Raw genomic sequence first — 15,024 nt, 5'->3', positions numbered from 1 at the left:
AGATATTACAAATTTTAAAGCTGCATTTTTAAAACGGACATAGCAGCTTTTAAAATAAAAAAGTGCTGAGAAATTCAGCAGTTCTGAAAACAACTGTAGAGTGAAAAATAGAGTTAATGGTTCATATCCACAATGACTTTTTTTTTGGAAAAAGCCAATTTGTCTTTTTGCTTCACCACAGACAACAGAAATGTTGAAGTTTAATATATGCGAGACAAATATGAAATTAATCTCAGATTTTCATTATATTATAATAGTTCCTCATTTCAAAGTCAAAGACCTTGGTCTTCTCAAATGTGAAAAATATCCCAAAACAGGATCAGTGGTTGCCTAACTAATGACCTACTTAATTTGGAAGTAGACTTGTAACAGGTCACAAGAGTAAAGTGGTCATGGTTTTATTACCAGCTTTGAAAAGTTAGGTACTTTTGTGATGAATAACACCGGAACGAATACCATCTGAAAAGCAATCAAACTAGCTGCGAGACAACTACACAGAAAGTAAAACAGCTATACCTCGAAGCAGGAGAAGCATTCCTCCAAACCTGTTCAAATCTTCCAGTTTACCTGAGTAACCTATCAAGAATGTTCAACTTTTACAGATCTCTACTCCAGCTAAAGCATCAATTTAGCTAAGAATTTAAAGGCTTACTTCAAAAGTGACAAATTTTTACAACTTGCAACTGTATTGATATTTCCTCCTCATCTGCTTATAGTTTGTGTGCGCATGAGATGTCATGTTAAAGTATCTAATTCAAGTGTGATAAGAGACTGATCTACTTTATTTTAAAATTCACAACATTTGTTGCAAGAAGAATTTAAATTGGGAAATCATCACAGAAAAGAAAATAAACTCATCTCACATGTAAAAACTCAATAAAAACCAAAAAATTGTCCACTGTCGTTCATTTTCTACTTTATATTTTACAAAAGTTTCATGGAAGAGATGAACAATTAAAAATTAAATACGACCTCTTACCTGTTCTTGTACATCCTCAAATTCAGAGTTTAACAGCTCAATGAAAATTGGTACAGCACCAGCTTCTATTACAACTTTGGTTTGGAGAGATGTACCTGAAGCTATGTTTGTCAAAGCCCATGCTGCTTCAAACTGGAAGGGAACAGAAACAAATCAATGTTTGAAGTAACATTTGAAGTTACATTTTCTTCTGGATAAAGAAGAATGATTCTGGATGGTTAAGTTGAAATGTTCTTTCAGACTGAATATCTACCCAACAATCTACCCTGAACCAATGCATTAAGTTATTTCTAAAATAGCGCAGATACAGAGGTCATTTAGTTAAATTGTACTATGAGCTATATGAAGAGAAGTGCACTTCACATAATGCATACTTATTGTAAACAAAACTGTGGAGATTCTTAGTGAGTTTTGAGATTCTCTTGGTTAAGTAGTATTCAACCTGGCACATTTGATGCTTCCTTTTCTTCCTCCTTCTGTACCATCAATACAAAAAAAGACATTACCTGGCAATCAACTCATTTGAACAAATGGGTGGCTTTGTAAAATATGAATATACAATGTATTTCTCTGCAGTCTTGAGAACTTAATTTTAAAGAAGGAAAATGATTCAATGCCCTTTTCCATATAAATCATGCAAAAGGGTGGAGAGGAGAAAAACCGCCCCCACCTTGACTTAGATCTATGAAACTTAATTACAGTACTCAAAAACATCAGTAAATAGTATATACCAAATTCAAAAGATGCATAGAATGAAGACATACTTTGTTAAAAATGGAAAAGATTTAATTCTAAACTTACTGAGACCTTAAAACACTAAATTCACACAAATGTTGATAATCAGTTAGACTTTGAGATGGTTAAGAGCTAAAAATATATTTAGTATCAAAGGCATTACAATACCTAATATCAAACCAATTACCTATTGTAATCTCAATATCTGTTCCTATATCTTATAGTCTTACAGAGGTTGCCAGTTGGTTCATTGAGTCTGCTTCCTGATTCAATTAGATCATTGCTGACTGGATAAACCTCAACTCTGCTTTGTGATCTTTGCCCTGTTAACCATGGATTCCCTTCCTGAATCAAAATCTGTCTATCTCGGCCTTGAAAATATTTAACGATTGAATCTGTACTGCTGTCTGTAATAATTCACAGATTGACTATCGTAAGACCATCAGACGTAAGAGTAGAAATTAAAGCATTCATCCCATCAAATCTGCTCCGCCATTCAATCATAGTTGATAGGTTTCTCAACCCCAATCTCCTGCTTTCTCCCTGTAACCTTGCATACTCAAGAATCTATCTCAGTCTTAAATATATTCAGTGACCTGGCCTCTACAACCTTCTGTGGCAATGAATTTCATGGATTCACCACCCGCTGGCTGAAGAGAAGGACTTCCTTCTCAACTGTCTTAAATGAACGACCCCTTACACTGAGATTATGCCTTCTGGCTCTAACTCTCCCACCAGGGGAAACAACTTCTCAGCACCTATTACCTCAAGCCCCTTGAGGATATCAACTAAGATTTCCTCTCATTCTGTTGAACACCAATTAGTTTAGGCCCAACCAACACAACCGTCTCCTCATAAGAAAATCTCTCCCTTTCCAGGGTCAACATAGTGAACCTTCCATGGACTTCCTCCAACATCAGCATAAGCTTCCTTAGATAAGGAGACCAAAACAGTTCGTAGTGTTCTAGCGATGGTCCAACTTGTGCTTAACATAGCCTTAACAAAACTTCTCTAATTTTACACTCCAATTCCTATGAAATAAAGACGAACATGCCATTGAACTGTTCAACTTGTATGTTAACTCTTTGCAATTCATGTACAAGGACACTGCCCTCCCAAAATTCTCTGTGCTGCAGCTTTCTGAGTCTTTCTCTATTCAAATAATGTTCATCTTCCCTATTTTTTTCTGCAAAAGCGCATAATCTTATGTTCAAAGTTTGTGCGAAGATTTGTAGCTCGGGTGCTCGTCGTTGTGGTTCTGTTCGCCGAGCTGGAAGTTTTTGTTGCAAACGTTTCGTCCCCTGGCTAGGCGACATCATCAGTGCTTGGGAGCCTCCTGCGAAGCGCTTCTTTGATGTTTCCTCTGGTGTTTATAGTGGTCTGTCCCTGCCGCTTCCGGTTGTCAGTTTCAGCTGTCCGCTGTAGTGGTTGGTATACTGGGTCCAGGTCGATGTGTTTGTTGATGGAGTTTGTGGATGAATGCCATGCCTCTAGGAATTCCCTGGCTGTTCTCTGTCTGGCTTGCCCTATGATAGTAGTGTTGTCCCAGTCAAATTCATGTTGCTTGTTGTCTGTGTGTGTGGCTACTAAGGATAGCTGGTCGTGTTGTTTCGTGGCTAGTTGATGTTCATGTATGCGGATTGTTAGCTGTCTTCCTGTTTGTCCTATATAGTGTTTTGTGCAGTCCTTGCATGGTATTTTGTACAGAACAAACAGTCCTACCACAAATTCAATCCAAACTCTGGGTCAGATATGTCGATGACACGTTTATAATCATTAAAAACATGGAAATAGAAAATACACACCGGATCATCAACGCCACACTCACAGGAATCCGATTCACGAGAGAAGAAGAAAAGGACAACCAACTCCCATTCCTAGACGTGATGGTACAGAGAACACCAGACGGAGAATTCACCACTAAGGTACACAGGAAAGCCACACACGCAGACCAAGTCCTAAACTATGAAAGTAACCACCCCAACACACACAAACGAAGCTGCATCAGGACACTATTCAAAAGGGCCACAACACACTGCAGTACACCAGAACTGCAAAAAGAAGAAGAGGAATACCTATACAAGGTATTCGCCAAAACGGATACCCGCACAACTTCATCAACAGATGCCTAAGAGAAAGACCACGGAACGAGGACATACCACAACCAAAAGGACTAGCCACACTACCATACACCAGGAGCATCTCAGAACTGTCAGCCAGACTACTGCGACCCCTAGGACTCATAACGGCACACAAACCAACAGCCACACTCAGACAACAACTCACCAGAACGAAGGACCCGATACCCAACATGAGCAAAACTAATGTAGTGTACAAAATCCCATGCAAGGACTGCACAAAACACTATATAGGACAAACAGGAAGACAGCTAACAATCCGCATACATGAACATCAACTAGCCATGAAACAACACGACCAGCTATCCTTAGTAGCCACACACACAGACAACAAGCAACATGAATTCGACTAGGACAACACTACTATCATAGGGCAAGCCAGACAGAGACTAGCCAGGGAATTCCTAGAGGCATGGCATTCATCCACAAACTCCATCAACAAACACATCGACCTGGACCCAATATACCAACCACTACAGCGGACAGCTGAAACTGACAACCGGAAGCGGCAGGGACAGACCACTATAAACACCGGAGGAAACATCAAAGAAGCGCTTCGCAGGAGGCTCCCAAGCACTGATGATGTCGCCTAGCCAGGGGACGAAACGTTTGCAACAAAAACTTCCAGCTCGGCGAACAGAACCACAACAATAATCTTATGTTTTCCCACAATATATTTTATCTAAGCTTCTACCCACTCAACCTGTTTATATCTTACTGACACAGAGTTGACATACTCAACACTCACCCTCCAAGTTCTTTTGTAAATCTACAAACTTGCAAATGTATATTCTGTTCTATAATCTAAATCATTAGCATATATTATAAACAATTGCACCCCCAGTACTAATCTCTGTATCCCTCCATTAGTTACAGGTTGACATTATAAAAATGCCCCCACGTCCCAACTTTGTCTAACAGCTAACTAATTCTCTATCCGTGCTAATAGACTACACCTAACACCATGGGGTCTTACTAATTAGCCTAATATGTGGTGCCTTAGTGAACGATTTTTGGAATTCAAAAATTTACATCTACTTGCTCCCCTTTAACTATTGTGTTTGTCACTTGTTCAAAGAATTCAAATAAAGTTTTCAGACACGATTTCCCTTTCTTGCTGACTTTGCTCGATTATGTATTTCTAAATGTTTTGCTATTACAATCTTTCTATTAGATTCAAACTATTTCCCCCAATGGCAAGTGTTAGTCTAACAAGCCTACAGTTACCTGGTTTTTGTCTTTTTCCCTTTTTGAACAAGGGTGGTGCATTGGCAGTTTTCTTCTCCTCCGACACATTTCCAGAATCTAAGGATTCCTGTGTGTATGCATCTCTGTAGTTACTTTCTTTTAATATCCTGGCGTGCAACCCATCAGGTATGGGTCTGTCAGATTTATTATAACTTAAGAAAAGTTTACTCATGGATATGTTTTACATGCACTGCAAATATCTAACACATGGTTCATGTGTTTGAGCATTATTTTCACTTTAGGAATTTAAGTTTAATAGCAGAAAATGGAATATATTAAACTAATGCTGTTTGGAGTCTATTACACTCAAAAAACGTCGGGTTCATGATGCTTTAAAACACAAACAGCTAGAAAGACAAAAACACTCGCTAAGCTAGAAGGTTCATTTTCAGACATTCCGTCACCATACTAGGTAACATCATCAGTGAGCCTCCGTTGAAGCACTGGTGTTAGTGACCCATTTTCAATTTGTGTTTATTAACCCTCACCCTAAACACAAATTGAAAGCAGGTCACTAACACCAGTGCTTCACTGCAGGCCCATTGACGATGTTATCAAGTATGACGACGAAATGTCTGAAAAGAAACCTTCCAGCTCAGAGAGCAAACTTACATCCAGCACCTCAACCTGAGCTACAAATCTTCTCAAAACTCGCTAACATATAACAATAGGCGGTCTTATTCAGCTGGAGAACTGGAGGTATGTCTACAGAAAGAAACTGCAATCCAGAGAGTTTTTTTTTTGCTTTGTGAGTTAGAGCTCAATTAGTTGAAAGTGCATCTAGTAAACCCTGAAAAGTTATAAAATGTGTTTACTTCACTAGATCAAAGGAGAAATTGTAAATGAGGTGAAATTAATCTAAAAAGGTCAGTCTGGAGCAGGCTATACTGTCTTAGTTGGAGGATAGGAAGGCTGAGAGAGGTTTTTCATAGCAGTTTGGGCGTGTTTTCCAGTTCATTGAGAGAAAAGTTAGATAAAATAAAGAAGTATTAAATAGATCTGTGTTCTAACCAGAATAATATGTTTACCAATGGCCACTTGGAAGGCAGATATACCTTAATCTGAGGAACAGAAGCTGGAAGACTGCACAGACAAGAGCTAACAGCAAGATCTGCAGTTGGCCTCAAATATCTTAATGCTAAAGAAATTAACCAGTGTAGCTTTTAGAATATCAGACTGAGACATCCAAAGTCAAGAGAGGACAAACATTAGTTTTACTTCTAAGTATAGCTGGAGCAAAGGCAAGTTCTCCAGAACCTTGTATCATATTTATGGGTGGTCCCTTCAGAAGGGAATAAATTCAAAAGTGATGTGTCACCTAAAACAGTTCTTGGGAGAAGTAGGAAGTAAACCTTAAGTTAACAATGCTTGTTTTATTCAAGTCTTTTATTTACAATAAAGATTGCCGTATTGAAATAAAAGTGAAATCCTCAAGTGTACTGCCACTATCCCTGATCAGCCATATCCTCACTCTCGCCATCCTCTTGTTCCTCACATAAAAGTGTAAAATGCCTTAGGGTTTTTCTTAATCCTACCCACTAAAGCTTTGTCTATCTCTCCTAAGTCCATTGTTCAGTTCCTTCCTGACTACTATATAACCCTCTAGAGTCATGTGTGATCCTTACCTCCTCAACCTTAAATAAACTTCTTTCTTTCTCTTGACTAGATGTTCTACATCCCTTGTCACCCAAGGTTCCTTCACCCTACCATCCCTTTTTTGCTTCAGTGAGACAAATCTATCCAGCAGTATCAGCAAGTTCTCCCTAAACAACCTCCACATTTCTGTCATGCACTTCCTGAGAACATCTCCTTCCAATTTAGATGCCAAGTTCCTGCCTAATAGCATTGTAATTTCCCTCCTCCCACAATTAAATACTTTTGTATACCGTCTGCTCCTATTCGTCTCCATGACCATAATAAAGTTTAAGGAGTTGTGATTACTACCACTGAAATGCTGTCCCACCAAGAGACCTGACACCTAGCATGTTTCGTTGCCAAGCACCAAATCAAATAGGCCGACCAGAGGGGAGGCCATATCTACATATTGAGTCAGAAATTCTTCCTGGACACACCTGACAAAAACTGCTCCACCTAAACTATTTGAACTAAGAAGGCTCCAAATAATATTAGGGAAGTTGAAGTTACCCATGATAACAACCCTGTTACTTCTGTACCTTTCCAAAATCTGCCTCCCAATCTGCTTCTCCATGTCTCTGTTGCTATTGGGGAGGTCTGTAGAAAACTCCCAAGTGACTGCTCCTTTCCTGTTTCTGACTTCCACCTATATTCACTCTGTAGGCAAACCCTCCTTGACTACTCCCTTTCTATAGCTTTGATACTATCCCTCATTAGCAATGCCAGTCCTCCACCTCTTTTATCTCCAGCCCCTCCCCATTCCTTTTTGAAACATCTAAACCCTGGAACATTCAACAACCATTCCTGCCCCTGTGATATCCTAGTCTCTGTAAAGGCCATAACATCATATTTCCACATACTGATCCATGCTCCAAGTTCATCACCCTTATTCCTGAAATATCTTGCATTAAAATAGACACACTTCAACCTATCACACTGACTGAAACTTTGCCTTGCCAAACCCTCCTGAAGAGCTCTAGCAAACCTCCTGCCCAGGGTATTGGTGCCCTCCGAGTTCAGGTGCAACCCGTCCTCCTTGTACGTGTCCCACTTACCCCAGAAGGTATCCGAATGGTCCACATATCTGAATCCCTCACTCCTACACCAGCCCTGCAGCTACGTGTTCATCTGCACTCACACTCTGCTCATAGCCTCACTAGCCCATGGCACTGGTAGCAATCCTGAGATTACTACTCTGCTTGTCCTGCCTTTTAGCTTCCAACCAACTCCCTATATTCACTTTTCAGGTCCTCATCCCTTTCCTGACCTATGTAATTGGTATGGATTTGTACCACAACTTCTGACTGCTCTCCCTACCCCTTAAGAGTTCTGCAAATTCAATCCGAAACATCCCTGATCCTGGCACCCAGGAGGCAACATACCACCCGGGAGTCTCGTTTGCAACCACAGAATCTCCTGTCTATTCCTCTAACCATTTGAATCTCTTATCACTATTGCTTTCCTATTTTCTCCCCTTCCCTTCTGAGCCACAGAGCCAGCTGGCTTCTAACCAACAAATACAACAGCTAACAAAGAATAACATCAAAAGATTTACCTGTAGTGTACAATTCTCATTTCTTTTCAAGAATTCCACAAATCTTTCTACAACACCAGATGTGTTGATTACTTCATCTATAGGAGGATTTGGCTCTAAAAAGAAACATAAGATTACATTAAGACAAAATAAGTTGTGGCTTTTAAACAGGAGTTTTTTTAAAAGAGAAAAATACATGCAATTCGAACTTTTAAAGCAACTTTTACACAATGTAATCAATTTAAGAAAAAAAGAAAAACATTGTGCAAATATTTTTAAACATCTATGCTATTTTCCTTAATAACAGCTCTCAAAATTCAAATGCACATAATGGTGTTTGATTTGAAGTATCTTACATCTTTTCATTGAACTTGGACCTGATGTTGAAATTACATTGCAAATCTTCAGTCTGTAAATATATTGTGATGGCCCATGCACCTCAAGAGAAAATAAAACTTATCTTGAGGCAATAATCCTTCTAAGAAAAATAAGGTTTCCTTCAAATTTGATTTCTGATGAAGCACACGGTTTCCAGTAAATCATCACGTCACAAAGTCGCTTGGGAGACAAATGATAAACAAAATAAAAGCTCAAGTCAATTATAGGTTTGTGATTCTGTGTGCAAAGCCAGTTAGATTGGAGAGAAAGCTGGCTGCAGAAGAGAAAACCTCTCTCAATCAGAGTCGATTGATTCTTTTGTGAGGGCTAATGAACTGAAGGACCAACGGACTGAATAACTAAAGGACTTGTAACAATGAGTTGAACTATTTGAATTACCAGATGCAAAACTCTAGAGTTAAAGGATATCAGAACAAAGAGTATTCTGATACAAGGTTGCCATGCTGAAGATCAAGACACACGCACAATGAAGGAAAAGGTTGTAACTGTATTTTTTTTAATACATTCACAGGAAGCATTGCTGGCTAGGCCAGGCAAGTGAAGAACCAATCAATCACTTTAGTGTGGCTCTGGAATCACATGTACCCTAGAACAGGTAAGGATGGCAATTTCCTTCCCTAACAGAAATTAGTGAATCAGATAGACTTTTGCAACAATCGACAATGGCTTCATGGACATCATTCAACTCAACTCCAGATTTCTATTGAATTTAAACTCAATAATCTACATGGTGGGATCTGAACTGGGTCCCCAGAACATTTCTGGACTAATAGTCTAGTGATTATAACACGAAGCCATTGCCTCCTCGGTGCAGATGTGAAAAACTGGATTCCAAAGTGGACATAACCATCCATAATTTAAAATTTGATTTATATTTCAAAATCTACTTTAAGATAAGGACTTAATTACATTTGAGTTCTTAGAGTGGTGCCAGGTTGACTGGAAATTTTGTTACATGCATTTAAATTAGGTTTTAAAAGGAAAGCCAGTGAGAAGAATTTAATAAAAAATGAGACACAGAACCTAGTTTGTTTAGGAGGACAGAACAGGAAGACAAACCAGAGAGTTTCTCTCAGTGCAGATTCTGTTAGTCAGAGAGAACAGGTCTGAGACAGAGCTACCAGGCAGAAGAAAAGAAGTCCCGAAATGGTTACTGTGACTAATAGAAAGCTCCAGAGAAAGGTCTATGGAAGAGGAACTTAAGCAATCAATTTTAATAATAGAACCTATGTTAGCTGTTTAACGGTCTTGTGATGAGCCATTAACTGAAGGAGATAGATCAAGTCAATGCAGAAGATTCAAGTACAGCCATTCCCACAAAACAATGGATTTTAAAATGGAAGAAGGGTAACCCTTCATTGAGGTTTGAGTATCTGTAAGGTATTTGAGGGTAAAAGGGCTGATTTTTTAAATTTATAGCAAGACCATTACTTTTAGTTCTGACACAGTATAAAGTAGTTTATGATTTTGTATCATTTTATGTGTGATAAATCTAGATTTTCTTTGACTGGGGTTGTTTTCCTTAGAGCAGAGGAGACTGAGGCGGGACATGAGATGCATAAAATTACAAGGGACATGAATAGGTGGACAAGAAGGAACTTTTCCCCATGGTGAAGGGATCAATGACTAGGGGGCATAGATTTAAGGTAAGAGGCAGGAGGTCCCTCAGTTGACAGTCACTTAATAACTGTTGACAGTCCTTCCTGAAGAAGGACTCATGCCCGAAACGTCGATTCTCCTGCTCCTTGGATGCTGCCTGACCTGCTGCGCTTTTCCAGCAACACATTTTCAGCTCTGATCTTCAGCATCTGCAGTCCTCACTTTCTCCCAGTCACTTAATAACTACCACAATGGCAAGTGTCTAGTTTGATCCTCATCAAAAAGTTCTAACAACAAATCAGGAAATTGTCTGACCCAGTTCCACACTTCCAACCCAATGAGCAGCACCACGCAGCATACCTAAAAATTAGGCACCAAAGCTACAAGCATGCTAAACAACACACTTTGTATGCTGTAAACAGGATTAAGAAATTTCATAACAAACAGATCAAGTCAAAGTTCTCCGGGGTGCTAGGTGTATGAATGGTAGAAAACAATTAAAGAAATTGTAAAGACCTTTCTTTAAATGACGGCAGAGCCCAACAAGGATGCAAAAAGGACTGAAGAACTTGAAACCAAGTTCAACTGGAAGTACTGGGTGGAGACCTATTTCAGCATTCTTCTGAGGTCCACCACCATCTCGGATATCAAACTTCACCCATTTCTACTTTTGTTCTATTCATTTATTGCAATCAAGAAATTACTGAGAGCACTGAACACAGCAAAAAGCACTTCAGGTGCTAACAGAAACCTAGGAGAGTGCTGAAGTCTTATAAGAACATAAGAACTAGGAGGTGAAATTGGGAATTCAACCTCATGAGCCTGCTCTGCCATTTGACATGATCATGACTGATCTCATCTTGGCCTCAACTCCACTTTTCTGCCTGCTCTTCATTGTGGGCGGCACGGTGGCACAGTGGTTAGCACTGCTGCCTCACAGCGCCAGAGACCCGGGTTCACTTCCCGCCTCCGGTGACTGACTGTGTGGAGTTTGCACGTTCTCCCTGTGTCTGCGTGGGTTTCCTCCGGGTGCTCCGGTTTCCTCCCACAGTCACAAAGATGTGCAGGTCAGGTGAACTGGCCATGCTAAATTCCCCGTAGTGTTAGGTAAGGAGTAAATGTAGGGGTATGGGTGGGTTGCGCTTCGGCGGGTCGGTGTGGACTTGTTGGGCCGAAGGGCCTGTTTCCACACTGTAATGTAATCTAATCTAAACTCTTAAACCATTTACTGATTTAAAAAAAATCTGTCTGCCTATCTTCTTAAAATCACTCATTGTCCCAGCATCACCCACAATCTGGGAGAGTGAATTCCACAGATTCACGATCTTTTGAGATAGGTAATTTGCTCTCATTTGGGTTTTAAATCTGCTACTCTTTATCATAAACTTATGACTTCTCGTTCTAGATTACCCCACATGAAGAAATGTTCTTTCTATAACTACTTTGTCAATCCCCTTTAACATCTTATATACCTCAATTAGATCTTTCATTCTTCCAAACTTCAGACAGTATGGACTGAAAGTGCTCAACAATAAGACAAACTCCTCCTCTCCAGAATCAAACCTCCTCTGAACTGCCTCCAACACAATTATATCCTTCAAATAAGGGGATCAAAATTGTACACAATACCCAGGTGTGGTCTCACTAATGCCTTGTACAGTTGTAGCAACACTCCCCTACTTTTACATGCTATTCCTTGAGCAATAAATGCCAAAATTCCATATGCCTTCTTTATTACCTGCTGTACCTACGTACTACGTTTCTGTGTTTCATGCACTAGGATACCCAGATCCCTCTGCCCCGAACCACTCTGAAGTTTCCCTCTATTCAGATAATAAGTTGCAATTCTATTCCTTCACCCAAAATGGATAGCCTCACACTTATCCACATTAAATATCATCTGTCAAATTTTGGCTGATTCACTGAACCAATTCTTATCCACTAACTACAATAATCCTATTGCCTGCACTTGGTCCATCGCATATAAGGGCCTGGCATTTTAAGTATGTAACCAGATGATTCTTAAATGTTGATAGAGTAGTAGCCCCCACCATTCTCTTTGGCAGCACATTCATATATCTAGGTGAAAGTGAGTATTCAGATGCTGGAGATCACAGTCAAGATTAGAGTGGTGCTAGAAAAGCACAGCAGGTCAGGCAGCATTCAAGGAGTAGGAAAATCGATGTTTCGAGCAAAAGCCCTTCATCAGGAATGAGGCTGAGAGCCTTGGGGGTGGAAAGATATATGGGAGGAGGGTGGGGTGGGGGGAAGGTAGCTGAGAGTGCAATAGGTGGATGGAGGTGATAGGTCAGAGATGAGGATGGAGCAGATAGGTGGGAAGGAAGATTGACAGATGGGACAGGTCATGAGGACGGTGCTGAGCTGGAAGGTTGGAACTGGGGTAAGGTGGGGGGAGGGGAAATTAGGAAACTGGTGAAGTCCATATTCATGCCAGGGGGTTCAAGAGTCCTGAGGTGGAAGACGAGACATTCTTCCTCCAGGCATTGGGTGGCAAGGGAGTGGCAGTGAAGGAGGCCCAGGACCTGCATGACCTCAGAAGAGTGGGAGGGGGAGTTGAAATGTTCAGCCACGGGGTGGTGGGGTTGATTGGTGCGGGTGTCCTGGAGGTGTTCTCTGAAGCGCTCTGCAAGTAGGCATCCAGTCTCTCCAATGTAGAGGAGACCACATCAGGAGCAACGGATACACTAAATGATGTGTGGAAGTGCAGGTGAAACCTTGATGGAGGGGGCGGGGGAGGTGTGGGCGCAGGTTTTGCAGTTGCTGCGGTGGCAGGGGAAGGTAGGTTGTTAGGGGACATGGACCTGACCTGGTGGTCGCGGAGGGAACGGTCTTTATGGAGAGCGAATGGGGTGGGGAGGGAAATATATCTCTGGTAGTGGGGTCCGTTTGTACGTGGCAGAAATGGCGGAGGATGATGCGATGTATGCGAGGGTTGGGTCGGCACCGTTCATGCAGATGGAGAGGTCCAGGAAGGGAAGAGAGGTGTCAGAGATAGTCCTGGTGAATTTAATGTCAGGGTGGAATGTGTTGGTGAAGTTGATGAACTGTTCAACCTCCTCGTGGGTGAACGAAGTGGCGCCAATGCAATCATCAATGTAGCGGAGGAAAAGAGGGGGGGGGGGGGGGAGGGGGGGAGTGGTGCCGGTGTAACTCCAGAAGATGGACTGTTCCACATAGCCGACAAAGACACTGGCATAGCTGGAGCCCATGCAAGTGTCCATGGCTACTCCTTTCATCTGGACGAAGTAGGAGGATTCGAAGGAGAAATTGTTGAGGGTGAGGACCAGTTCAGCCAAACGAATAAGAAAATTATTTTTATCCAGGTAGATATATGAATGCAAAATAATTTTCCTCAGGTCTCCCCTAAAACATATGCTCCTCATTGAGGAAGTGACAAAGTTGATTGATGAAGGAAGGGCTGTAGATGTCATATACATGGACTTCAGTAAGGCATTTGATAAGGTTCCCCATGGTAAATTGACAGAGAAAGTGAAGTTGCATGGAGTCCAGGGTTATACTAGTTAGTTGAATAGAGAACTGGCTGGGCAGCAGGAGACAGACAGTAGTAGTGGAAGGGAGTCTCTCAAAATGGAGAACTATGACCAGTGATATTCTACAGGAATCTGTATTGGGACCAGTGTTGTTTGTGATATACATAAAAGAGCTCGAAGACGGTACAGGTGGTCTGATTAGCAAGTTTGCAGATGACACTAAGATTAGTGGAGTAGCAGATAGTGAAGTGGACTGTCAGAGAATGCAGTAGTATATAGATAGATTGGAGAGTTAGGCAGAGAAATGGCAGATGGAGTTCAATCGGTGCAAATGTGAGGTGATGCATTTTGGAAGTTCCAGTTCAAAAGCGAACTTTATGGTGAATGGAAAAGCCGTGGGGAAAATTGATGTACAGAGAGATCCGGGTCTTCAGGTTCATTGTACCCTGAAGGTGGCAACACAGGTCAGTAGAGCGGTCAAGGCGGCACATGGCATGCTTTCCTTCATCGGATGGGGTATTGAGTACTGGAGTTGGCAGGTCATGTTACAGTTGCATAAAACTTTGGTTTGGCCACATTTGGAATACTGTGTACAGTTCTTATCACCACATTACCAGAAGGATGTGAATGCTTTAGACAGGGTGCAGAAGAGGTTCACCAGGATGTTGCCTGGTATGGATGGTGCTAGCTATGAAGAGAGGTTGAGTAGATTAGGATTATTTTCATTAGAAAGACGGAGGTTAAGGGGGGACCTGATTGAGGTCTACAAAATCATGAGAGGTGTAGACAAGGTGGATAGCAAGAAGCTTTTTCCCTCCCAGAGTGGGGACTCAATTACTAGGAGTCATGAGTTTAAAGTGAGTGGGGAAAAGTTTAAGGGAAATATGCGTGTAAAGTTCTTTACGCAGAGGGTGGTGGGTGCTTGGAACACGTTGCCAGCAGAAGTGGTAAAGGCAGCCACGATATCGTCATTTAAAATGTATCTAGACAGATACATGAATGGACAGGGAGCAGAAGGATACAGATCCTTAGAAAATAGGCTACAGGTTTATGTAGAGGTTCTGGATTGGCACAGGTTTGAAGGGCCAAAGAACCTATTCCTGTGCTGTAATTTTCTTTGTTCATCTTAAATTTAGGCCATCTAGTCTTAAACACATCTGCCATGGGGAAGAAACTTTTACAAATGTGTTGTTATGACACAGGGTAAACATCTTCATAACAGTGCCCTGTCTATACCTCTCTGAA

General features: G+C 41.1%; 1 protein-coding gene across 2 annotated transcripts in view; it reads right to left on the bottom strand.

Moving 5' to 3' along the window:
* Positions 1–15,024, bottom strand: part of LOC122564566 (importin subunit alpha-7) — an 88,161-nt gene that overhangs the window by 42,393 nt on the left and 30,744 nt on the right. For both annotated transcript variants that reach the window (XM_043719656.2, XM_043719655.2), the window contains 2 exons: positions 8,291–8,385; positions 980–1,111 (listed from right to left, as the gene is read on the bottom strand). In XM_043719656.2, the coding sequence (XP_043575591.1) occupies positions 980–1,111; positions 8,291–8,385 (227 nt within the window). The remainder of the gene's footprint in view (positions 1–979; positions 1,112–8,290; positions 8,386–15,024) is intronic.

The sequence above is a fragment of the Chiloscyllium plagiosum genome, unplaced genomic scaffold (assembly GCF_037043375.1).
Source record: "Chiloscyllium plagiosum isolate Xiang-an unplaced genomic scaffold, Cpla_swu_hap1 HiC_scaffold_30, whole genome shotgun sequence".
In the NCBI taxonomy this organism is placed as follows: domain Eukaryota; kingdom Metazoa; phylum Chordata; class Chondrichthyes; order Orectolobiformes; family Hemiscylliidae; genus Chiloscyllium; species Chiloscyllium plagiosum.
This window is presented reverse-complemented; position numbering and strand designations above follow the sequence as displayed.